General features: G+C 57.4%; 1 protein-coding gene across 9 annotated transcripts; it reads right to left on the bottom strand.

Moving 5' to 3' along the window:
• Nucleotides 1-1,778: 1,778 nt before the first annotated feature.
• On the bottom strand, nucleotides 1,779-24,606 carry SORBS3 (sorbin and SH3 domain containing 3). Of its 9 annotated transcripts, none has more exons than XM_078347245.1 (22): nucleotides 24,376-24,606; nucleotides 21,740-21,896; nucleotides 21,368-21,485; nucleotides 19,861-19,946; nucleotides 19,321-19,514; nucleotides 18,013-18,076; nucleotides 15,220-15,258; nucleotides 14,667-14,733; nucleotides 12,429-12,519; nucleotides 12,139-12,225; nucleotides 11,989-12,042; nucleotides 11,150-11,236; nucleotides 10,639-10,685; nucleotides 10,081-10,220; nucleotides 9,842-9,894; nucleotides 9,701-9,747; nucleotides 9,397-9,511; nucleotides 7,831-7,956; nucleotides 5,965-6,276; nucleotides 5,365-5,468; nucleotides 4,744-4,850; nucleotides 1,779-2,590 (listed from the first exon to the last, which is right to left on the bottom strand). In XM_078347245.1, exons 4-22 carry the CDS (start codon nucleotides 19,898-19,900, stop codon nucleotides 2,529-2,531), a joined length of 1,836 nt encoding a protein of 611 aa, XP_078203371.1. In that variant the 5' UTR covers nucleotides 19,901-19,946; nucleotides 21,368-21,485; nucleotides 21,740-21,896; nucleotides 24,376-24,606; the 3' UTR covers nucleotides 1,779-2,528. The 9 variants fall into 9 exon arrangements, with proteins under 9 accessions (XP_078203371.1, XP_078203370.1, XP_078203369.1 ...); XM_078347244.1 differs by having other exon boundaries at nucleotides 5,365-5,474; XM_078347243.1 differs by lacking the exon at nucleotides 19,861-19,946 and having other exon boundaries at nucleotides 21,368-21,440.
• Nucleotides 24,607-24,942: the final 336 nt, after the last annotated feature.

Consider the following 24,942-nt stretch of genomic DNA (forward strand, 5'->3'; position numbering starts at 1 on the left):
GTGGCCCTGAGGAAGTCACGTTGCCACCCTCCCCTCTCTAAAGGGTGAGCCATCCCCAGCAGCCTCTGGTCTTTCCTTCACCTCCCCACTGAGGCCAGGTCAAGGCACAGAAGTGGTCATCTTTCAGGCAGCCCAGGGTCGGAGGGTTTGTTAGCTGTGGGAGGTGCCAGCGCTCCATCAAAGACAGGGTGTGGACTTGATCTCTATCCCAAGGAGAGGAGGCCTCAACCCTGATATGTTTTATGAGGACATCAGGGAGTTCACAAAAAAGAGCTGGGATGGGGGAATGGCAACCAGGCCAGCGGGTTCTGAGGAATGGTTGTTTCCAGGCCAGCATGGGCTGGACCTGCCCATGAAGAACCAGACCAGGATGAGGAGGGAGGTAGATGGGGTACTTGTTCTTCCAGCTGCTGTTTAACCCATGCTGGGCCCAGGCCGCACCCAGGTTCAAGAAACCTGCCAGGGCTAGGCCACTGCCCTGTCAACTACAAGCCCCTCCCCTCTGTCTTGACGGAACTGGGCACCACCACCTTTCACTCCAGCCACCACCTCTTCCCCCCTGCCTTAGGTGACAGGCCTAGAAGACAGGATTGCCAGGAAGAGCATAAAAGCAGCCCAACCCTGGGCCACCCTAGGGAAGTCCCTGACCTCACACATGCCCTTCCTTCTCAGGGCCCATGGACAAGAGCTGCCTGGGCATTTGGTAGATTTCAGGAAGTGAGGTGGACCTGAATTCAGCATTTAATAATGACGTGACCTAGACAACCTCATTTCCCAGAGCCTGGCTCTCTCCTCTGTAAATGGAAACATAATCTGCCATGTGAGGCTCCAGCAAGGAAACACACAGGGACCCCCGGTGCCCTGCTGACCCCTCAGCAGCAGCCGAGAAACGGCGCTTCCTTTCTTGGCAGAGTGGCCACACCTGGACTGTGTCACCACTGCCACCCCACAGGGACCCGAAAGCTCCAGGACTCTAAAACCTTGTTCAAGGCTGGGCACGGTGGCTCATGCCTGTAATCTCAGCACATTGGGAGGCTGAGATGGGTGAATCACCTGTCAGGAGTTCAAGACCAGCCTGGCCAACATGGTGAAATCCTGTCTCTACTACAAATATAAAAATTAGCCAGGCGTGGTGGCACAACCCTGTAATCCCAGCTACTCAGGAGGCTGAGCTGGGAGAATTGCTTGAACCCGGGAAGCAGAGGCTACAGTGAGTCAAGACCACGCCACTGCACTCCAGCCTGGGCAACAGAGCGAGACTCCGTCTCAGTAAATAAATAAATAAATAAATAACCAACCTGGTTCAAGAGTGGTTTTGGCTGGCTGTGCCCCACCACTCCCAGCTTCCCACAATGGATTGCTCAAGAGCCTGAACCCAAAGAGGAAAATAAACAAACACGCAGGCTCCGGTGTAAAAACGGAGCACGCAGACGGAAAGCAGCAGAATAGTTAGGAACGCATTCTAGCCCAGAACCCCACGGTGGCAGCTCCAGAGTCACCTGCAAACAAGGCACATTCAGTCCCCCATCTCCGGTGTCTCCCTGCGACCAGGGCTCAGCACTTTTTATCACACAACTGTCCGATCCTGGTGGCTGCCCAGCCTGCTTGACACCCGAGGGCCGAGATCTTTGGAGGTAACAATGGTGTTTTTCCACCCTGCTCATACACACACACCTGTCCCACGCGTCTCCCAGCCCAGCCACCCGCAGAAGGAATTCCCATCTTCCTAGACAATAGGAGTCACCTCCCACCCCAAGGAAAAGCCCTCAGACACAAGGTCCCTGGTATGCAGGTTTATTTTACATTCTCTTCCAGAGGGGACTTGGCGCTGGGGGAGAGCTGGTAGGCAGGGGGCAGCACACAGCAGTCTCTCTGAGGAACATCTGAGCCAGGCCAGTGGTGCCCAGCCCCACAATGCAGGGAGATACGCCAGGCCCAGGCCCAGGATTTGGCAGCCTATGGGAAGAGGTGGCCTTGGGGCCAGGCCTGGATTGCTAAGAAGGTGCTGGGACTGTGTCTCGCCTTGCTCCACTCCTGGCCCCAGCTGGAGGCCAGAAGGCAGAGGGCAGCCAGCAAGCTGGGGTGTGTGGGAGGAACCCCAGGGTGTGTGTGGGTGGCCTTTGGTCTCTAGGAGGCTAGGAAGCTGGTCCTGGTTAGAGGAACCCCGTGGGGGCGAAGCGGGGAGCTGGTCCCTGTTAAAGGAAACGCTGGAGCAGGATGGGGGTTGGGGGCTTGGGGTCTGCTCTCAATAAGGCCTGGACATAGTCTCCACTTCAAAGCAGACCTCTGTATTTGGGGAGTAGGGTGGGGGGGAAATGAAAGGGCTGTAGGAGGAATGCCTGTGAGTCATGGGTGGGAATCAGTCCAGGGGGCTTCGAGGGGGGTCCGTGGGAAAGCTGCAGGGGTCATCTGCAGATGCCAGGAGCTCAGGTCCTGGGGAAGGAGGATGTGGGGGGGTTCTCTCCCTCCCATGAGTGCTACGGCTTCCCACCCCGTCCTGGTTGGCTCCAAGTCGCCATGGAGACCACTCACACCGGGGCAACATAATTTCCAGGGAACGTCCCAAATTTCTGGGTCCTCCGGGAGACACCTGAAAGAGGAAAGGCAGGAAGAGCGTTCCCCACTCCCTTCTTTAACTGGGATGCAGGGGTGGAGGCCTGCCCCCTGCCGGCAGTGCCCAGAACTGCAGGGGGAGCTCCTCTCCCAGGGAGGGGATTGGATTTGCTCTCCTCCTTCCTGCCCCCTAGCGGCAAAAGCTTAGATGAGCAAACCTACCCTTCCCATACTCAACAACCAAGGAATCCGAGCAATCAACAAATGGGCACCACTCTGCACTCAGCACGGAGTCACTCCACCCTTCCTCCACAAAGTGAGGACGCAGGAGGAGGAATCACATAGGGCACCCTCACTTAGAGATGGGCGGAAAGGCGTAAGAGAAGGCTGAGTGAATTGCCCAAGAGCACCCGATGCTTAGGAGTAGGCTTGGGACTCCTATCCAGGCCTCTGGTCAGCTACAGACCCACAGAAACTCATGTCATGGAGAGGAGGAGGGGGAACCCTAGCGGGCAGCGAATCTCGGGGAGCCTGGCACCCGGAGCTTCGGCAAAGCCAGCACTTCTGCTGGCTGCCTTCCTTCGTGCCCTGAAGAGGGCAAGGCCCTGGAGGGATCTGGCAGCAGTCCAGGGTCACTGGTGGAGTCACTAGGGACCCAGGTCAGGGTTCCTGACCTTCAGAGCCCTGCCCCTTTCCCCTGCACACCCCTGCCTCTGGAGCAGCCCGGAGGGAGAGCTCCTGGAGGAAAGGACCAGGGCTGACACCTGTGTATCCCCACCCCCCAGCTGGCTCCTCCAGCCGGAGAGGACGAGGAAGTGGAGAAATACAGGTATACAGAAACATCATAAATATTATATTTCTATATATAGAAAAATAGGAATATAAACTGAAATGAACGTCACTCCTGAACTTGGGTAAATGGATGATCCTTGGCCTCCCCTTCCAGGCTGGCACCCTGACTTCCTTGGGAGCAGCCCATGCTCATCCCACCCCCACCCTCTTCCTCTGCCTCGAGTACCTCTCTTTCCTCTCGGCCTCCCCAGATCCTTCCCCTGCCCTTCCAGGCCCAGCTTCCTCATGTCACCACTCGACACATGTGGCTGCTGGGCACTTGAGATATGCCTGTGAATTTTTAAAACTGAATTTTTAATGTATCTCATTTGAACTCCATGTAAACAGCTGCCTATGGCCAGGGGCGGCCATACCGGAGGGCGCACAGGTGTTACCCATTCCTCTCTAAGCACTTATGGCTCATAACACAAAGTGGTGCTTTTCTTCCTGCCTGCACAGGGCTGCAAAACTTTATTAGAAGTTGTAAAAAAAAAATCCAGAGCAAAAGTGTATCAAGTAAATCTGAATGCACCAAGCACGGCCTCCTCCCCGCCCCACCAGCAGACAATAGGGGCTGTTCCCAGGCTAGTGCTTAATGGTCTTGGGTGGGTCAGGAGACTGGCCGGCAGCTGTACTGGGATCAGATCAGGAAGGGTGGGCTGCCAGGTCAAGCAGCTGCCCAAGCAGTTCCCCAGACCCTCAGGCCTCAAAGCCTGCTTTGGCCCGGCATGGGGAGCTTCTGGCCATTCAATTCTCTCTGGGGACAGCCCATCCTTTGAAGATGAGGCCTGTGCAGGGCCCGCCCACTCTGGGGAAAGAGGCCCTATGAAGCCTGGTGTGTTGGTCACCTTGATCCAGGCCAAGGCCGACCTGAGGCTTCCTGCAGTAGCCTTGGTCAGAGCTGCCCTTGGGTCGGCCCTGAGGGGCTGGGATTTCTCCAATCCCTCATCCTCTCAGGTTGGAGGAGCCAGCTGGGGGTGGGGGATACACAGGTGTCAGCCCTGATCCTTTCCACCAGGAGATCTCCCTCTGGGCTGCTCCAGAGGCAGGGGTGTGCAAGGGGAAGGGGCAGGGCTCTGGAGGTCAGCGACCCTGGCCTGGGTCCCCAGTGACTCCATCAGTGACCCTGGGCTGGTGCCAGTTTCCTCTTGGGCCTCACCCTCCTCAGGGTGTGAAGGAAGGCAGCCAGCAGAAGTGCTAACTTTGGGGAAGCATCAGGTGCCAGGCCCCCCCAGTAACCCCGTCAGAAGCTGGGTGGGGGGTGGTTAGCCATGAATCTTTGCTGAAGCAGCATGGGAGGCAGCAGCAGCCCACCCACATCCCCTGCAGCCCTGAGGTGCCCCCGGGGCTCCCACACACCCACAAACCAGCCGTCGTCACACTGCTGCATGACGTCCACCCTGTCCCCCTCACGCAGCTCCAGCTCATCTTCGTTCTGGGGCCTGTACTGGTACATCGCCCGGTACCTGTGAGAAGCATTGTCATGGCAACCAGAGAATGGGCCCAGGGTCTCTAACCCCAAGTGTTGCCACTTTCTGTGAATACCCCAGCGTCCCTTCATACTCTCACTAGCCCCTGACCCAGCTCCTCGGAGTGACTCTGCCTGGGCTGGTGCGATCTTCCCTAGGCCGGCCTCCTGTCCTCTGTGCCCTGAGCCACCAAACCCTCACCTCCTTGAGCACCCGGTGCCTTCCCATCCATTCTACCAGTTCCACACTTCACTTATGTACCCATTGACCTCAGAGCTAAAAACCCAATCAGGAGACTGAGGCCACAAGGCCATATAGCTGCCGGGAGGGGTTGGGAACATCACAGACCAGCGCCTCCTCCCTGCCCCAAATCACCATAAACTCTTTGAGGACAAGGGCTACCTGGTAGAAGTTTCCCACATCCACAGGTGGGAACTGGGGGAGGATGGAATATGTGACATCGCCTGTGTGACCCCCCCATGCCTTACCAAGTGCCCTCAATGGTACTCACGGGGTCCAGTGTATCTGAGGGGTGTTAGGGGAGGAGGTTCCTAGGTCCAGGGGATGGCTGGGACCTCGAGGCTGGGACAGAGCTGGCCCAGGGGTGCCGAGATTCTGGGGCTTGACAGGAGGAAAGGGATGTCAGAGGGGGGAAGATGATGGGTACATGTAAGTCTGAGGGAGGAGGCCCAAAATGTGCCTTCCCACTCCACCTGCCAGCATGCCTTACACACAGCCTCATTTTGGCCCCCAAACCCTCAGGGCACAGGGACATCTGCTGTGACTGTTTCATTTCACAGGGGCCAGAAAGCTGAGGCCCAAGTAGGGTGAGTGGCTGGGTTTCTGGACTCCAGCACAGATGGACCAGGAACCCCCAAGGCCGGAGCCTGGGCCGGCTTTGGGATTTCACCCAGAGCTCCGTGGGCTACAGCTGCGTGGGTTGAGGCCCCCAGGCCCGGGTGGGGCTGCCGTGTCAGCTTCTGCCACCCCACTACTCTAATACTCTGACCCAGTGCTGTCTGGCAAGGATCCCTAAGAGTGGGTGAGTCATGGGGGTGGGGACGGGCGGTAGAGAGCAGGTGGGCTCTCTGGTGGAGGCAGGCTACCTCACCTGGGTCTGTGGTCTGGGCTCCTGGGTGGGGAAGGAGAAGCCAGTGCGGCGGGGGGAGGTCCACCCCCCCCAGTCGGTGGGGTCAGCTGGGTTTCGCGGTGCTGAGGGGGAGCTGGGTTGACGGGTCGAACGAGCAGCAGCAATCAGACGGGGAGATGCGGGGAGCTGGTGGCCGTCGTCACAGAGCCGGAGCCGGGGTTCACGAGACACCTGCACATAGCTGGCGGGGAATATGCCCTGGCGCCCCGTTCCCGAGATGCGGCCCTCGTACCAGTTCTCATTCACCTTGCGGACCAGGCAGATGTGTTCTCCCTGGGGGGGGGTGGTCAGCATCTGTGGTGCCTTCCTGGTGTCATGCACCCATGGGTGCCTTATCTGGGCTGTCTCATTCCAGCCTAACATCTTGGACACACGAGGGATCAGGGTCGCAGGGGGCCAGCAAGTTACTCGAGTTACACCGTAAGAGCAGGAGCCAGGAGCCAAGCCCAGGCTGCCCAGGTAAGGCTGAGGCTGAGATCGGGTGTGCATCCCACCTCGGGGCTCACAGCAAAGTCCCTCCCTAGAGCTCCGACCACAGGTGAGCCCATGGCTAATAATGCAGATGCAAAGCCAGCTCCACCAGGACAAGCTATGTGGCCTCAGGCAGGCTGATCTGCCTCTCTGGGCCTAGCTTTCTCCCAATTGTCACTATGAGGTGTGAACGAGATCAATAGTCCACTCCTTAAACATGCTGGACAGGAGCTACCACTACTGCATTTCTGCCTCACACTGCAGGACCCTGTCACGAGTGTGTCCAAAACACTCCCCAGGACAGGCAGGGAGTCCTCAAGCCCACAGGCTGGCTGACATTAGGTAGAACCACCCCCTGGGAGGGTGGCCTCCAGCCCTTATCTTCCCCTTCCCTTCCTGCCCCCACCTCTCTCCAACCAGCTGCCTTTGTCCCCCGTTGTCACCGGGGCCAGCTCTTCTGGGCGGCATTCATTATGTCTGGCTTGGTTGATTTCAGGGGCATGGTCACGGCTCCCAAAATCAACCAAAGACAAACCACTTCCCTGCTTTCTTCAATAGCATCTTTCAAACTTGTTTCGCCACAATCTATAGTTAAAAATGTTTTAATAACAGCCCAGAATACATATGTGTGCGCACGCAGAACTGCCAACTGTATGATAAAGTGCTTTCTGACCCCAATGTGTGCCCGCATTTCTATCTATGCCTTTCAAAATGCTGAGTATGATTCCCTGTAACCTGCAGCTGAAAAAAACATATAACTCTGGAAGTTTATGATGATCTTTTAAAAATGGGCCAAAATTACTTGAGAGGCTGGGGAAGGGGCAGGAGGATCACTCGAGCCCAGGAGTTCAAGGCCAGCCTGGGCAACATAGTGAGATGCTGTCTCAAAAAAAACAAAAAAAGATTACACTAAAGGAAGCATAATGAAAGAGACTGGGAAAAACTCTGAAATTCTGGGTGAAGTGCGGTACGTCAGACTTTTTAAAAAAAGTGATGGGTGGCTCATGCCTGTAATCCTAGCACTTTGGGAGGTCAAGGCAGGTGGATCACAAGGTTAGGAGTTTGACACCAGCCTAATCAACATGGTGAAACCCCATCTTTACTAAAAATACAAAAATTAGCTGGGCATGGTGGCGCCCGCCTGCAATCTCAGCTACTCGGGAGGCTGAGGCAGGAGAATCCCTTGAACCTGGGAGGCGGAGGTTGCAGTGAGCCGAGATCGTGCCATTGCACTGCAGCTTGGGTGACAGAACGAGACTCAGTCTCAAAAAAAAAAAGGTGTTTTTAGTGCACATATTTACCTATGTCTTTGCCTGCCCTCACCCTCCCCCCCCCACAATCTCCTGCCTGGCCCACCTTGCGGAAGGACAGCTCCACCTCCAGGTCCCCCTTGAAGGTGTACTGGGCCACGGCCTCTCCATACTCCAGCACCTGGTAGGTTGGGGGCTTGATGGGCTTGGGGATCTCATCTGCGGGCAGCACCTGCATCAAGAAAGGTCATGAGAAAGATTTGGCCTGAGTAGCGACAAACAGCAAAGAGATGATGGATCTGCTCCCGGGCAGAGGAAAGATATCAACACCAGACACAAGCCCTGGGGGCAGCCAGAAATGGGCACAGCAAAGGAGAGCTAGAGGATGTGCAGGATTCTGGGAAGGCTCCCTGGAGGAAGAATTTTCTATAGGGGTGTGTGGAGTGGGCATTACAGGAATGAAAAACACCAAGAGAAAAGATGTAAGCCAGTCCCATAGCAGAGGTTAAGTTGCCCACAGAAGACAGTGAGGCTTACGAAGCAGCTGACAGCACCTGGGGAGCTGCTCCCAAACTGAGGGTCCACCCTTTTCTCACTGCTGAGAACTAGGTGTCCCTGGGTTCCAGGGTCTTGGTTCCTCCTTCCCATCTACCCCAGCAGGCACCCAGAATCCTCATGTTCTCTTTGCTTCATTCTGCACTAAAAATCAAGCAGCAGGCTAGGTGTGGTGGCTCACACCTGTAATCCCAGCACTTTGGGAGGACGAGGCAGGTGGATCACAAGGTCAGGAGTTCAAGACCAGCCTGACCAACATGGTGAAACCCTGTCTCTACTAAAAATACAAAAATCAGCCAGGTGTGATGGCACCCACCTGTAGTCCCAGCTACTCAGGAGGCTGAGGCAGGAGAATTGCCTGAACCCAGGAGGCGGAAGCTGCTGTGAGCCAAGACCACGCCACTGCACTCCAGCCTGGGGGACAGAACGAGACTACATCTCTCAAAAAAAAAAAAAGGAAGACATCACTACGGATTTTACTGACATTAAAAGGAGAGTAAGAGACTATTATGAACACCTTTATGCCAGTAATTTGGATGACCTCACATACCTTAAAAGTCACAAATAGCAAAAATAACCTATCACTCTGTCAAGCCCAGACAGAACCTGTCACTGGAATCAAATGACCTGGATTCAGATTCTGGATCTTTTTCTTAATAACTTGTCACTGAACCTTGGCAACCCATCTGTAAAACAGAAATAATCTGTTACTCTCTGGGCAGTGAGGAGGACCTGAAAGAGGCTGTGTGTGTATATGTGATTTAGAAACTGTAGCACACTTCCCACTCTTGCTAGTCACCATCAGGATCATTCCCAAAGACAGCCTTAGAAAGAGGCTGAGTGCTGGATCTGAGAGCTGAAAGTCTGGGGTGCCAGGGGATAGCTGAGGATCGGGCTGCTCGATCCTGCCCTGGGCTGGCTCCACCCTCATTCAGCAAACATTTCCTGGGGTCATGCAAAGCACTGGGCCACACCCTGTGGGGGCCAAGGACAATCTCAAGACTGCCCCAGCCCCTCACAGTTTTTTGCCTTAGGAAACCAGAGGTTTGCAGTAAGTGTCTCCCAACCCCTGCACCCTCCCAGCCAGGCTCTGCTTGCTCCTGTGTCTCCTGCTCACCTCCACATAATTAGCAGGGAAGATGCCCAGGCGGCCGTGGTGCTCTCCCTCCAGCCAGTTCCTGTCAACCTCTTTGTGGATGTAGACAATGTCGCCCTTCTGCAGAGTCAGCTCCCTGCAGGCCGGGGAGGACCCACAGGTAAGCTGAGGCCTCCCAAGCCTCCTTCCCTCCAGACCCTTCCCAGTACACCCCAGTCCTTTCCATCCCCCACGGATGCCCACTGCAGCCCTGTCCCCCTCCCCATCCCCCTCTGGAGGGCAGAGCCTGCCTTGGGTGGAAGGGGACTGGGAAGAGGGCACTTACTTGGGGGACTGCGCCTGGAAGTCATACTTGAGCCTGGCGGCCTTCCTCTAGGCAGGAGAGAGGACAGAGTGGGCCACCTCAGTAGGGCGGGTGGCAGTTCCAGGACCACTCCAGGTCCCCCACACCCTGAACCCTCCTTACCTTCTTCTCTTCCCTCCTGGCTGGGCTGCCCCCTCTGTCAGAGGCACTAGGTTCTGTGGAGAAGCACAGCCTCAGCCTGGGGAGGCCATGCCTGGGAGATGGGGTTGGGATGGGGTGGCCCCCCACCTAGGGCAGGCACCAGCAGAAGCAAGGGGCTCTGTGACCCACCACCCCTGAGGCACCAGCATGCCTGGTGGGTGGGCACCTCCATGAGAAAGAGAGCAGGGCTGGGTCCTTACCTCGGGTTGAGGAAGGGTAGACAAAGTCCCTCCGACCTAAGAAGGGGCTTCCTCCATCAGCCATTCTGTAGGGGCTCAGGGACTGGGAGGAACCCAGGTAAGGTGCATGCGGGGAGCTGGGGCTCCAGGCTGAGGCCGGGCTGCGTGGGACACAGACAGTGAGCCTCCCGCCTGGGGCTCCGCGCCCCACCCTGCTCACTCCTAGAGTGCTCTGACCCCCACCGCCCCCATCCCTGCCGCCTCCTCCGAGGGCGTCTCCCGGGTCCCAGGCTCCCTACAGGATGTCCTACTTCCCTAGCCGCAGCGCCGGGAAGGGTGAGGCCCGGGAGGGCCCGGCGGGAGTGCAAGACTCCGCTCCGCACCAGCTGCCCTCGGCGTCGTGGGGACGGCGCCTCGCGGAGAGTGGCTCTGCGGTCCCCTCCAGCCACTGGGCTCTGCGGGTCCCTCCTACCCGGGCTGGGCCCCACGATCGCCCCCGCCCGCCCCGCCCGGCCGCGCCACGTTCCCTCCCGCCGGGCCCGGGACAGCCCCCTCCCTCCTCCCGCGTCTCCCTCTCACCGGGCCGGGGGCCGCTGCTCTGGGGCTGATCGAGGCGCTGGCGAGCTCTACACGGGTAGACAGCGCGATCAGGGCCCGCGACCCTGGGGACCCAGCAGCAGCCGAGGCCGCTGCCTCCGGAAAAGTTTGCAGCTCGGGACGGGAGGAGGGCGGGCGGGACGCGGGGTCCTAGAGGCGCCCGCGCGGCCGATCCCGGAGCGGGGCGGGAACGAGGGTAAGGGGCGGGGGTCCCCGAAGCTGAGGTCAGGGGGGGGACGGGGTGGGTGCCCGGGCGTCGGGCTGACGTGGAGTCCACCTGGAAGGGCTCCTCCGGGTCACTTGCGAAAGTCAACGCCCTGTATTCTTTGGAGGAGCCAGCTGCCAGCGCCCAGGAGGGCCCGAGGCCGGTGCGCACTGCTGGAGGCCGAACCTCTGCTGCCCGCCCTCTGCCCAGCCCAACCGCCGAGGCTCCCCGCCTGCCACGACTCTGCGGTCACCGGCGGGCCCGGGAGTGAACCCTGGGGGCTGCTACCTTGGGGGATGGCAGTCGGGTCTCGATTGCCCGCAGGTCCTTGTCCAGCTCGGCGCTCAGCTTGGCCAGCTCTCTCTCCAGCAGCACCTGCGGGCGGGGAGAGGCTGGGCAGTGAGGGGGCAGCACACGGTGCGGGGGTGGGGGAGGGGGCCAGCGGTCAAAGATCGGCTCTAAGAAGCAAGGCCAGCGCCCTGGGCTGGAGTAAGGGCAGGCCTCAGCGTGGGGCCGGGCTCCTGCTGGGAGGTGTGGCCCAGGGTGCCAGGAGGGCATCCCCGCAGAGGCCTCTCACCTGCCCTGCACGGCCCAGGAGTGCCTTCACTTCCTGATCCCAGGATCCTGAGTCCTACCAGTTTCTGTCAAGTTATGCCTCTTTTCGGGTACCAGTGGGGCTCCCCATTTCCTCTCCCATCTTCTCCCACCCCGCAAGGCCTGGCTTCGCTGTGCCCATCCAGACTCCCCGGTCACCCCAGGGGCCGGAGCCTCCACCCTTACGCTGCTGCCTCCCAGCCTCTGCTAGGGATCTCAGCCGGGTCAGGCCCTCCCAGCTTCTCAGAGTCCAGCTCCTCCTTCAAGAATACTTCCTGACAATCCCAGCGTCCACTGACTACTTCCGTCTCCTCTGCTGCTGTGGCCAACGCATATTTCTTTAGCACATGTTTATTGAACACCTGTTTTATGCTAGCCACTGCCGGAGCGCTGGGATTACAGAAGTAAACCATATGGGACTGGAGAGAGGGCCCTTGGTTCACAGCCAATGCCCATGTTCACTGGGGCCCTGGAAACCCCAATCTCCCTGGTTTATCCCTGACATGGCTGTCCCCAGCACCCTCAGCACTCACCTCAATGGGTTGGGAGGGCTTCTCGCCAGGGTCATCCACCAGTGGTTTCTTGGGCTGGAGGGTAGGAAGAGTGTGTCAGAGCAGGTGAACTCACTTTCCGAAATGTGTCAGCCGAGGATGTGCGCACACCAGAGGGCCAGCCGCACTCACCCTCTGCCCAGTCTCTAGTTCTTGCAGAAACTGGTTCCAGGACTCTTCCTTCCAGATACTGTCGACTTTTTCTCGGCGTCTGGACACCTGCGTGGAGATTAGTGGGTATCAGCTTGTGTAGGGGGCTACTGGGACACTAGTCAGGCTCAAAATGCCGGCTTGCAGGCCCTGGTCCTTCCCCTGGGCCCACAGCATCTTCCGAGGGATTCAAACTGAAAGGGCAGTGCAGCACTGGGGCTTGGCCACACAGCATACAGCTGGGGCCGAACAGGGAACACGTGGCCAGTTACCTGATTTGGGGGCTGCAGCACCGTGGAGAATGCTCCAGGTCTGTAGCTGAAGGTGCTTCTAGGTACCTCTTCAGAGTGGTCCCAGCTTCTTCTGAAGAAAGGGAACAACATCTCTTCAGCTTCCTTTTAGGGAAACTGAGGCAGAAGTGATCACACAGCACTCTCGCCCTGCCCTTGTCCCTGCTGCGGGGTCTACTCTGCCTCTGACAGCGCCTGCCTTTACTCTGGAAGCAAGGTTAAACTGTGGAAGCTTAAATTCCAGCTCTATTGCTTAGCGGAGGTGTGACCTTTGAACAAGTTCCCAATCTCTCAGAGCCTCAGGCTCAAAACCTGTAATATAGGAATGATTTGGTGAGAGAACAGGTGTGCGGTACTCAGGAGAGGGCCTTACACATACATGTGCTCCAGGAGTGGCCTGAGCCTCTCCCACTGGCCTTTTTGCTGAAGTATCCTGCATGTGCATTTGGTCTGACCCCATGACTGTGGCTATGTGCATCTGTGCAGCTTGAAGAAGCTGGTCTTTCTGGATGCTGTGGCTGAGTGATCTTACACCCATGTGCTGGGAAAACCAGAGGCAGCCCTGCCCTGCAGCTCTGGGCACGTTATTTCTGCTCTCCGGGCCTAGTTCCATGAGGGTGCCAGCTTCAGTGACTCCATCTGTGAGACCACCCCAGCCACTGCAGTACAGCATGCTCACATCTGCCTTAGCTCCCCTCCAGGGCCCCTTCCTGGCTAGCTTATGTGGAATGTTCCAGCCTCTGTTTGAAGGTTTCCACGGAGAGGAACGACGGCATCATGCTTAGCAAATCATACAATGTCTGACTGAGGGCTGCGATTTGTTGGCTGTAATTATGACTCTGCTCTGATTTTGGTGACCGTGAGAATGCCATGTGTCATTCCTAACCTAAGGAAGCTGTAATCGTAATTAGGCCTAATATTACTAATGTTTGTGCAGATTTGCTATGTGTGAAACATGATGCATGATGTATACATGATCACACTGAGCCCTCACACCCTTCTAGTGTCCCCACTTAAAAGATGGAGACATAGGCCGCCGGGTGCAGTGGCTCAAATCCCAGGACTTGGGAAGGCCAAGGTGGGTGGATCACTGGAGGTCAGAATTTTGAGACCAGCCTGGCCAACATGGCAAAACTCTCCATCTCTACTAAAAAAATACAAAAATGAAGCCAGGTGAGGTGGCTCACGCCTGTAATCCCAGGGAGGCTGAGGCGGGCAGATCACGAGGTCAGGCGATCCAGACCAACCTGGTCAGCACGGTGAAACCCTGTCTGTACGAAAAATAAATAAATAAAAATACAAAAATTAGCCAAGCATGGTGACATGTGCCTGTAGTCCCAGCTACTTGGGAGGCTGAAGTGGGAGAATCTCTTGAACCTGGGAGGCGGAAGTTGCAGTGAGCCGAGGTCGCACCACTGAACTCCAGCCTGGGTGACAGAGCGAGACTCTGTCTCAAAAAGAAAAAACATACGGGGACACAGAGGCTCAGAGTGGATAAGGTGCCCACAGTCACATGGCTAGTGGGAGTGCACAGGCTTAAACCCAAAACTTGAGCCCTTTGCCTCTAGCTTATGGGTGATGCTCAAACCCATGGGCCAGTTTCAGCCATGCTAATAAGGCTAGCCCCTCCCTGCGGGGGAGTAAGAAACTCAAGGATTTAACTCTGAGAACAAAGATCCTGATTCCCACGGCGGTGCTGACCCCGCCAGGGCCCCAGCAGCCCGGCAGGGCCTGTGGTTTGCACAGAGGAATGTCACCCTTCATCCCTCCGAGGGGCTCCTCTCTCCGCCGTATCAGGCGGGAAATTGGGTTCTTCCAAATCCCTTGTTTTCTCTCAGGTTTCAAAGCGGATGGCCCTAGGTCCAAGTTCCCCTCAACAGTTCTGTCCAAGGCTGCCTTGGTCGCCCCACGCCCCGACCCATAGGATCTTTGGGGCAAACAGTTCCTGCTGCGGACCACAAACACATCACAGGTGCTCTTGGCCAGGAGCAGGTGCCAGGTCCACCCCTACCCACCCCGCTTTGACCCTGCAGGGAAGAGTCTTCGGTGGTGGTGGAGACCCAGAGATGGGACAGAGCCCAGAGGGACAGAGAAGCGAGACCCCACTCGTGGCTGCTGCTCCGAGGCTGTGCCGGCTGTGGCCACAAGGGAGCGCCCATCCCATGGGGTCCCATGGGCCGCGCCTCTCCACAGCCTTCGGCCCCGCCCCACTGCGCTCACCCGCTGGAAGGTGCTCCCGTGCCGGACCTGGGGACAGGTCTTGGCTGGGCTCCTGGATGCCTGGGGTCTGCAGAGGAGGTACACGAGGAAACCGTTGAAAGTGGGAGGAGACAGGCGGGACTGGGCTGAGGGTATCTGGGTGATTATTTAGGATTTCAGCACCACCCGCTTGTTCCTGGGTGGCTCGTGGGGATAGTGTGGTTGGTGCTCAGGGACACTAAACATGTGTGCGTTGACCCAGAGCTTTAGGACGTTTACTAAATCTTCAAAATAACTCCGGGTAGGTGATGATCTCATCTTATAGATGAGGAAAGGGAGGCCCAGAGAAATCCAGTCAGGGAGTGGCAGAGGGCGCATTCCCCGTGCAGGCTCAGGCTGTTAATTGCCACCTCCCGGGGGATTTGGAGTGCTCTAGAAATTAGCTATAAAAACCTCTCAAGTTGAACTGAGCCAACTGGAGAGCCCCAAAGCCAGGCCGGGCTGCAGGTCCCAGCCCCAGGAAGGGACGGATGCAGGCACAGGGCTATGCAGGTGGGTGCCCACATCCCCTCACCTCTGGGTGGCTCCTCGAAGGTCCAGTCCAGCTGCAGGTCTGCAGGAGCAGAAAGGACCAGGTCATGGGACAGGGCAGAAAGCGAGGGCAGGGTGCCCTGGGAGGTAACCTCAGTCACTCCAAGCCTCCCTAGAGCAGGGGGCTGAGGGCTGAGTCAGGGCTTGAAGAATGTCCCAAGGGAGGGAAGGAATTAGGAGGGCGGCTCCCTGGAGGGCTTGAAATGCCTCTGGCAGGCTTGGGGCCTAAGCGAGCCAAGCAGGCAGCCACCTTGCCCAAGCCCTCCTGCTCCTCCCTCCCCGTTCCCACAGGCACCCTCTCCTGACCTTGGTGGACCTACCCTCGCCACTCAGGCTGGGGAAACTCCACTTGCACCCTCTTCCAAACGCTTTACTTCCCCATTTGCCCAGACCCACTCTGAGCTCCTCAACGTGCTGGGAATGTCTGTGGCTTCCTGGAAGGAGCTACTGACCAGCCAACCAACTGTACCCCATGGCACCCGTGTGCGCACACATGCACACGCTACAGCTCCTGCCTAAATGCCAGCCATACCAACCCTCACTGGGCCCTGCGCCCTCCTCCCACTCCTGGATTTGTCTGCTTTCCTCCACAGCAAACTGTAGCCAGTGACCATAAAGGCCTTACCGTCCCCAATCCCTACTCCCCATCTCCCTAAACAGGCTTTTGCTTACTGCAGTCCATCCACCCACTCTTATCAAGGACATCAAGGATGTCCTCTTATCAAGGATGCTGGTGACCTCCACATTGCCAAATCTCATGGTCAGTTCTAAGTCTTCATCTTACTCAACCCATCAGCTACATTTATCACCGCTGGTCTCATCCTCCTTTTGAAATTCCCTGTCCGCCTGGCCCTAGGGAGATCTCTCCATTTCCCTCCTACCTCCCTGGCTCTACCTTCTCAGCTGCCTTTCTGGTTCCGCCTCATCTCTCAAACTCCTAAGCATCCTATGCGCAGGGGCTCAGTCCTAGGGTCTGTTTGTCTGTCTCCCTAGGTGATCTTGTCTAGTCTTATGGATTGTTGTTTTTCAGAGATGGGGTCATGCTATGCTGCCCAAGCTGGACTTGAATTCCTGGGCTGTCTCAGCCTCCCAAACAGCTGAGACTACAGGTGTGTGCCACCGCACCCAGCTAGTCTTAGGGCTTTTAAAACACCATCTATTCCCATGATTCACAATCTTGGCTGCACAGAAGAATTACTGGGGAAACTTTAAATCAAAATATCTTTTTTTATTTTCTGAGATTGAGTCACCCAGGCTGGAGTGCAGTGGCACAATCTCAGCTCACTGCAACCTCTGCCTCCCGGGTCCCGAGCAGCTGGGATTACAGGTTCATGCCACCATGCCCAGCTAATTTTTATATTTTTGGTAGAGACAGGGTTTCACCATGTTGGCCAGGCTGGTCCCCAAATCTCTTTTGAGTGAGTTCCAGGTATTTCCATGTGTAGTTTTAGACCTTGCCCCATGAACTACAGACTTGGCTATTCAACCGCCTACCCCACCTCTTCACTCAGATGAAACTCGTGTCTAAAACTGAATGCCTCTTAAACCTACTTCTCCTGCAGTCTTTTCTGTTCTGACAAATGGCGATTCCAATCTTCAGCTTGCTCAAGTTTAAAACCATCCTTGACTCCTCTCTTCCATGGCACACCCGATCCATCAGCAAATTCCAACAACCGAAACATATTTGAAATCTCGCCCTGTCCCACTAGACCCACTGCTATCGCCCTGGTCTAACACACGATTATCTCTCGCCTGGATTAAAGCAAAGTTGCAATGGCCTTTTCTCCCTAGCCCTTATCAGGCAAGGGAACTGGTCCCCCTGCTTCCACCATTCCTTCCCTGCCCCACAGCAAGAGGCAACCTTTTCAGCCATTGCTTGTCAGAGCATGGCACTCTTCCGCTCAGTGGCTCCTCCTCATTTGCACCTTAAAAGCTGAAGTCCTTATAATGGCCCACACGGCCCCACGTGCCCTGACGCCACCATGTCTCTCACTCCATCTCCCACTACAGGCTCCTCGCTCCAGGCCAGACTCTCCTTGCCAGTCCAGAACATGCTTCTACCTCTGGGTCTTCAGAGCTCCCTTTGCTGGAATGCTTGCCCCAGCTCTGCCAGGTCCACTCCTTCACTGCCTCCGCACTCTGATCAAGTGCCACTTACAAGTGGCTGTCCCAGCCCATCCTGGGTGAAGTAGCAGCCTCCCTGCATGGGGTGCTGCCCTAGTCTGGCTTGATTTTTTTCCCTAGCCCTTTCCACCATCTGCCATGTCAAAGGTGTGTCTGTTTATTGTGCGACTTCCTTTGATCTTTGGCACCTAGAATAGTGCTCTGCATGTGGTACATGCTCAAGAGAAGGTCAAGGACTCACTGAATGGATGAGTGACCTCACAGCCAGCTCCGAGGCACACCCAGGGGTGGCTGCAGTTTAAGCTGTGGAAGAAAGCCATGGTTCCCGTAAGGGAATGACCACGAGCAGTGCCATTCCAGCCTGGCAGGGAAATCAGAGAGGGATTTCAGGAAAGGAATGGCTTCTCAGTCCCCTCAGAGGACACTGGGGGACAGTGGCTGGTCAGTGTCCTTCTGAGGATGCTCTATAGACTGCTGCTGGCCCTGAGAACAGGGAGGGGACAGCCTATTTTCAGGACTACTCATTAGAGCCTGGGAGGAGGTGGAGAAGAACCCCTTGAGCTACCAAGTCCCCTTTTCTGTCCCTGTCTCTCCAAGCCCCACAGGCCAGAATCCACTTTGGTAGGGAGAGGGCCCTGGAAGGGCATCTTACCTGGCATTTTCCGGTGAATCTGCTGGAACATTCTCCGGTACCAGTCTCTGGGGCTGTCAACACTCTGGGATCAGAAAATGCAGTCAGTCCTCCCTGCTTATTCACCCTCCCCTTATCAAGCCACAAAAGCTTTTCCTCAATGAGACCTTTCTCTGGCCATCCCTGAAGCCCCTGTAGGGGGGCTGGGGAAGGTTTCTCTTATGATCTCTTTCATACCAATGGCTTCACGTAATACGTCCTATATAAGTAGGATACATGACAGGATCTCCACCGAAGTGCACACAATAATGATGTTGTGAGATTTGGGGCAATTGACATTTTTTTCTCTTTATTTTTCTTCATGTCCAATGTTTCTACAAAGAACATTTTTCTTTTGGGGGGAGACAGGCTCTCGCTGCCTGTCTCCCAGGCTAGAGTGCAGTGGCATAATCATGGCTCACTGCAGCCTCCAATTCCTGGGCTCAAGCAATCCTCCTGTCTCAGCCTCCCAAGTAGCTGGAACTACCAGCATACACCACCATGCCTAGCTCATTTTATTTTATTTTTCCTAGAGACAGGGTCTCACTCTGTTGCCCAGGCTGAAGTACAGTGGCGTGATCTCAGCTCACTGCAACCTCCACCTCCCGAGTTCAAGCGATTCTCCTGCCTCAGCCTCCCTAAGTGCTGGGATGACAGGAGTGAGCCACTGTACCTGAGCCAAAAATGACAGTAATCATGAAAGAGTGAGCTGCGTGTTTCTCGTCACCTGCCTCATCCAAGCCTCAAAACAGCCCTGGGAGGCAGGAAGGGGATGTCACCAGCTCCAGTTTCCATAGGAGAAAATGGTGCTGGTTCAAGACACAAAAGTGGATAGAAAAGGGCAGGGTAGCCCCAGTCCTAAGTGGACCCCTGGATCCTTCCACGCTGGCCACAGTGAGAGACCTTCTCACACAAGACTCACTCACTCATTTGGCCAGTCATTCATTCATTCAACAACCATTTGATGAGTGCAGTGACAGGCCCTGGGGGTATGAAACTAAGAGAGGGTCCCCCGGGCTCAGCCCTCACCACAGGGTTTCTCTACCTTTGAGACCCTGATGGGAGTTCCAGTTCCCTGTACAAAAAAGTTGTGCAACTCACACACACAAGGGTGTCTATAGCTTTATGAGGTCCACAGCCCCCTGAAGCCCACCATGGCTGACGCCCTGCCTGGTCTGGGATGGTTTGGGTGTGGCCTTTATTGCCCCACCCCCACTCTCATGCACAGAAGTGGAGCTCCCTGCAGATCCCCAGGTCCCATGTCTCCGTGGCCCCCAGCCCCAGACTTACGGATCGGGGGGCAATGGGCATGCCGCTCTCATCCACGGGCCCGATTCCCTCATACTTGACCCAGCGCTTGTCCCGACGCTTGCTGTCCTTGGTCCACGTGGCTGACCAGTTCTGGGCTTGCTGGCGGGCGGGGATCTTTGTGCTTCCAAAGGGCTTGGTCCCAGGGCCTGGCCAGGTCTGATACCACGCAGGGTCTGTGGGGTACGTGCAGGAAAGCATTAGCAAAAGGCAGGGGTCCCCACCTGAACCTGTGTGTCCCTTAGCTCCTCAGACCATGGATCTCTGTGGGTTCAAAGTTTCAACATCACCTTGTTTGTTTGAGTGGATGACTCAGAGCACCATGGGCCTCTGTTTGTTTAAGTGAATTTAGATGAATTTGGTATTGAGAGTGCTGTGCCTGGCCCTACCCCCATCTTTCTTTCCTGGGACTATCCTCAGCGCTTTCAGAATAAGGTCTGGAAATCATTACTTGTAGAGAATGGAGGGGACATCCCAGCTGTGGTATAGCAGAAAAGAAGATGAGCTGCGCGGGGGACAGACCTGAATTCAGACCCCAGTTCTGCCACGTAATGGCTGCCATGACCTGTGACACATCAGTCACCCTCTCAGTGCCTCAGTTTCCCCTTCTGTAAAACAAGGGTCAGCATGACAAGGATTCAGTGACATCTAGTGTGTGTGACCGTACCCAGCACAGTGCCTGACACACAGTTGAGAGGCTCTCAGTGAAGATCAGAAACCCATTCCTCAGACATGGTTATGACTGAGTCCTCAACTTCCCCACAACTGTTAGCTACGGCACCAGCATAAGGGCTGTGAGACCAGATGGACAAGGGTGTGAATTGCGCTCAGCCTCTGTGGCTGAACATCTCTGCAGATGGGATTCCTCACTGGGAAGCTGTCAATCATCATCACCCCTACTTTCTCAGGCTATCAAGAGGTTAAATGAGGGGAGATTTGTAAAGTGTTTTTATAGTGTCCAGCATGCTTTGGGTGTTCCATAATTTTGTGTGTGTGTGTGTGTGTGTGTTTTCTGAGACAGAGTTTCACTTTTGTCACCCAGGCTGCAGTGCAGTGGCTCGATCTCGGCTCACTGCAACCTCCACCTCTCGGGTTCAAGTGATTCTCCTATCTCAGCCTCCTGGGATTACAGGCACCCGCCACCATGCCCAATTAACTTTTTGTATTTTTCTAGTAAAGACAGGGTTTCATTATGTTGGCCAGGATGGTCTCAAACTCCTGACCTTGTGATCCTCACGCCTTGGCCTCCCAAAGTGCTGGGATTACAGGCGTGAGCCACCAAGCCTGGCAACTAATTTTCGTATTTTTAGTAGAGACGGGGTTTTGTCATGTTGGCCAGGCTGGTCTCGAACTCCTGGTATACACTCACCTCGGCCATCCAGTGTGTGTGTGTTTTAAGTGACAGGGTCTTGTTGTGTCACCCAGGCTGATAGAGACAGAGTCTCGCTATGTTGCCCAGGCTGGATAATTATTTATTAAATAAATAAACTGCTTTACTCAGCACCCGCCTCAGGCGAAGGCTCGATAAAGGATGTCACTTTAGGAGAAATGTAGTCAGGGCTGGCCTGCACCCTGAATGGGATCTAGAGATCCCAAGATCTCTAGACCGGGACCTAAAGCTGCCTCCCCAGCGTCCTGCTGGGCAGCCTGCTGGGGCTGAATGGGACTGTCTCCAACCCTTCTCAAGCCAACAGCTGCTCACATCGCCTTCACCCTTCCATCCCAGTCCTTGCTGGAGATCCCCAGGCGCAGGGCTCCTGCACACTTCCTTTCCCTGGCACCAGGCTGGAGGGCAGGGGAAGGGATGTGCCAGCTTGCTCTCCCCAGGCGGATGTCTTTTGCAGGGTCAGCAAGCTCCACGGGGAGGGGCTCATAGTGAGCCCAGAGGCCTCTGAGGAACCTCCTCATGGCCCTGAGACCCCCATCTCCCAATGCTGCCCCTCCCACTTGACACAGGGCAGTGCCAGATGGCAGGGCCCAGGGAACTCTGACCCTCCACCCCCTGCATGAGGCTCCTGAGCAGACCTACCTGGGTGCTGGGAAGCATCTTGTCCTGGCATGTAGCAGCCATTGCACACCGTCCTGGGCGCAGGGTCATGGAACTGGAAATTAAGGGTGTTGGAGCCACCATTCCGGATCACGGGCACCTGCGGTGAGGGGCCAGGAGCAGCAGCTCAGGGCCCAGCAGGGCAGGAGGGAGGGATAGCTACTAGGCACAGCCCACACCCCTCAGTGATGGTCCCAGGCCTGCCTGATGTTTTTGTGGGAAACCAGCAACCCCACCCCAGAGCTATCCTCAGCCCTCCCTACATCCCTTTCATCCTCCTGACCCCACCTGACCTGCCAGCCTCCCGATAACTGTGAGCCCCCAGGGCACCCTCCTCCCCACTGTCTCACTCACCCGTGTCCCCCGGGAGGATGACCCTACATGGGACTGGAGGTGGCCAGGGATGAAGTCGTCCAGGCTGAGCCCAGTGGGGAGGCTTCGGGGTGGGCCCTGCATGCTTGGGTCAAGGTCAGAGGACCCTGGGCGAGCCAGCTGCTCCTCTGCGTGTCCTCTGTGGGGAAGGAGGAAGGAAGGGAAAGCCCTGCTAGGCTGGGCTGCCCTTGCCCTCTTGGCTCGACCCTGGGGTAGGGGAGGAGGGGCTGGCTGTGGGAGGGGGTCAGGACCAGCTGGGTGCGAGCTCAAGGACCCAGGAAACAGGCCACACCAGGCACCCGCCTGCAGGCTGCCCATGCCTGCCCGCTCCCAGAGGCACAATGGGCCGCTTGTTAGGCCCAGGGCAGGAGCTCTGGGTGGGAGTGGGGGTGGGGGAGCTTGGGTGAGGAGGAGGGAGGGGAGGGGCAGCTGGCCAGGAGCCCGTGGGGCTCTCCCTGCTCAGTGCAGTCCACTTCCCTACTCCCCCCAGAGGGAAGGCACAGGGAAACTGGGGCAGCTGGCAGAGAGGGGGCCTGGGCACGCAGGACTTTGTTTCAGTTCCCTCTGTCTTCCCCAGGCCCTGTGTGGGCATCTCTTGCCCTCGGACATAAGGGATTACTCAGGCCACCCGCCCACTGCCCTCCAGGAAGTGGCCAGCAGGGCCCTCAGCCCGATAAGGCCAAGGGGAGTGGCAGGGGCATTTCCAGGCAGCAAGAGCCACTCTTGTGAGCTCACAGGGAGCACGGGGCCCTTCCTTGGACTCCGTCACAGAATGAGGACTGGCGGGGGCTCCAGGTGGGTGGAGAGAGAAGCAGTGGGTGAAGGCAAAGCTGAACCTGCTCATGCCCACAGAAGGGTGGTGCTGAGTGCCCTGGGTGTTCTGCATGAGGGCATGTGCACACGCACACACACACACACACACAAACACACACACACACTGGCTCCACTTTCCCCTGCCCCACCAGGCTGTTTTGTGAATGGAGGGTCTCTCCTGGCAACACCACTCCTGCCTGCAGCCAGATTCTTCTGCCCCATGCCAAGGCTGGGGAAGGGGAAGGGAGCCCCAGGCACCCAGGGAACAGAGGGGCAAGAGGGGAGCCCCGAGGGGTGGGTGCAAGAGGACAAAAAGGGGCTCCCAGTTTGGAGTGTCCAAGGGGAATTTTTGACCCAGAGCACTGCGCTATGACGTCTGTCCCTCCTCACCTTAGCTGCTGGACTGGACCAGACACAGCCAGGCTCTGCCACCTCCCAGGCCTGGATTGAATCACATTTGCCTGTGCCTGTGGGGTCCTTGGGGACTCTCAGGGAGGTCCGCAAATGCATCGGGAGGAGCTGTCTGTGTGTGTGTGTGTATGTGTGTGTGTGTTTGGGGCGGGGGTGGGGGGAATCTGGGTGCAGAACTGTGAATATGACTTCTGGAGGGGCCCCCGGGGGGACCACATGAGCTGTACAGGGGTTGTGGATACAGAGGGGTGTCAGCTGAATAGTGGTGGGGGTGCAGTCACATAAGCAGTGTAAGAGCTGGGGGGCAGAGGGGATGATGGTAGACTAAGGCTGGGATGACTCATCCCCTGGACCCAGTTCCTGCCTAGGGCTGGCGAGGGTGCAGCCAAGGCTGGGGGCAGCTCCCTGTCTCTGATCTGAGTTTGTGGGGACTCCTGACATTTGAGCTGCTGTGACACAGCTCTTCTGTGCCCATGACGGATGGGGGGCAGGGAGGAGTGCAGCGCTGAGGCTGGAGGAGAAGCAGTTCCCCAGCTGGGTCCAATTAGGACTCCCACCAAAGCAAAACATGCAGACACACCCCAGTCCCAGAGCTCCACCTCCCCTTTTGGGGGATGTTGAGGCAGGGTGGGGTGGAAGTTCCACAGGCCTGGAGCAGGCTGGCTCCTCTCAGCGCCCCTCCCTGCCCAGCTGATTGCTTCAGGCCAAGTTGCTGCTCAGCAGCCAGGGTCTGGGCCATCAGCTGACAGCACCTTCCTTCCCTGGCCTCCCCGCCCACCTCGTGCTCAGTGAGAACTGCCCTTTTGGAGGATGGGCAGGGCAGGAGGTCCCCCCACAACCTGTATTCAGGGGTTGCTGACCCTTGGCGCTCCCATCTGCACCTCCTCAACCCTGCTCCCTGTGACACGCCCCCAGGAACCTCCAGGGAAGGGTGGTCTGAGTTCTCTTGGCAGCCTGGTCAGGAGACTTAGGGAGGACTTCGAAGAAGAGGGGAGCATCTGGTGACTGCTCCCCCATCTAGCAGAGAGTGGAGGGGCCCTCCCAGATTTCAGGCCGCTCTGCCAGGCAGGCAGCCAGCCCCAGGAGCAGGAGAGAGGCTGGGACTCTGCTGGGGTGGGCCCTGGCCTTCCTGCTCTGAGCACTGCCCTGGCCGTGGGGGCCTGGCCCTAAGCGCTTTCCCAGGTATTTCTCAGCTACAAGGCCACGTGGACTAGGACAGCGTTTCTTGAATTTCACTTTTTCTGGAATGAGGACTGGGTCGGGGGTACTTCCCACCTCTTCCCAGAGTTTGGGACATGGACTCCAGGGAGGGACTCAGTGCGGTCCCCTGGGGTTGGGCGCAGGTCCCTCCCTCCGGCCTCGCCTCCTCCCTGCCCCTCCTTCCCAGGACCTACCTTCCCCGGAGAGCAGGTGGCCGGGCCCGACGTCGCCTGGGAGCGCAGGAGCATCCCTGCCCCGCTGCTGCCTGGAGCGGGCGCTCGGGGAGGAAGGGCAGGGAGAAGCGCGGGCCGTCGCGGCCCTCGTGACCGGGTCAGGACTGGCCGGGCCAGGCCGGGCGCCCGAGGAGGAAGAGGGAGGCCGAAGGGGAGCGCGCGCGGGAGGCAGGATCAGGAGAGTAGCGCGGCGGGGCGGGCGGAGTTTGGGTCTCGGATAAGTACAGCGAGCTGGGGCTGGGCCGGAGAGGAGGGGCCGTGAGAGTGCCCTCTGTCCTTCGGGGCGCGGGGACACTGGTGGCCCCTTGCCGAGGGGGCCGGGCCGGCGCGGAGGCGGCGCCGGGAGGGGCCACCGTGGGTCCCCGGGGAGCCCGCTTTGGTTTCCCAGCTGCCATGCCGGCCCGCACCGCGGTGCTGGCGTCGGGGAGGGGTCGGGCGGGCCGACGCGGGCCACTCAGAGTTTCCAGCGACATTTCCAGAGTGTGGGAAGCGAGCGGCCGCGCTGCGGAGTCAGGACAGAGGGCAGGA

Source organism: Callithrix jacchus, chromosome 13, assembly GCF_049354715.1.
Source record: "Callithrix jacchus isolate 240 chromosome 13, calJac240_pri, whole genome shotgun sequence".
In the NCBI taxonomy this organism is placed as follows: domain Eukaryota; kingdom Metazoa; phylum Chordata; class Mammalia; order Primates; family Cebidae; genus Callithrix; species Callithrix jacchus.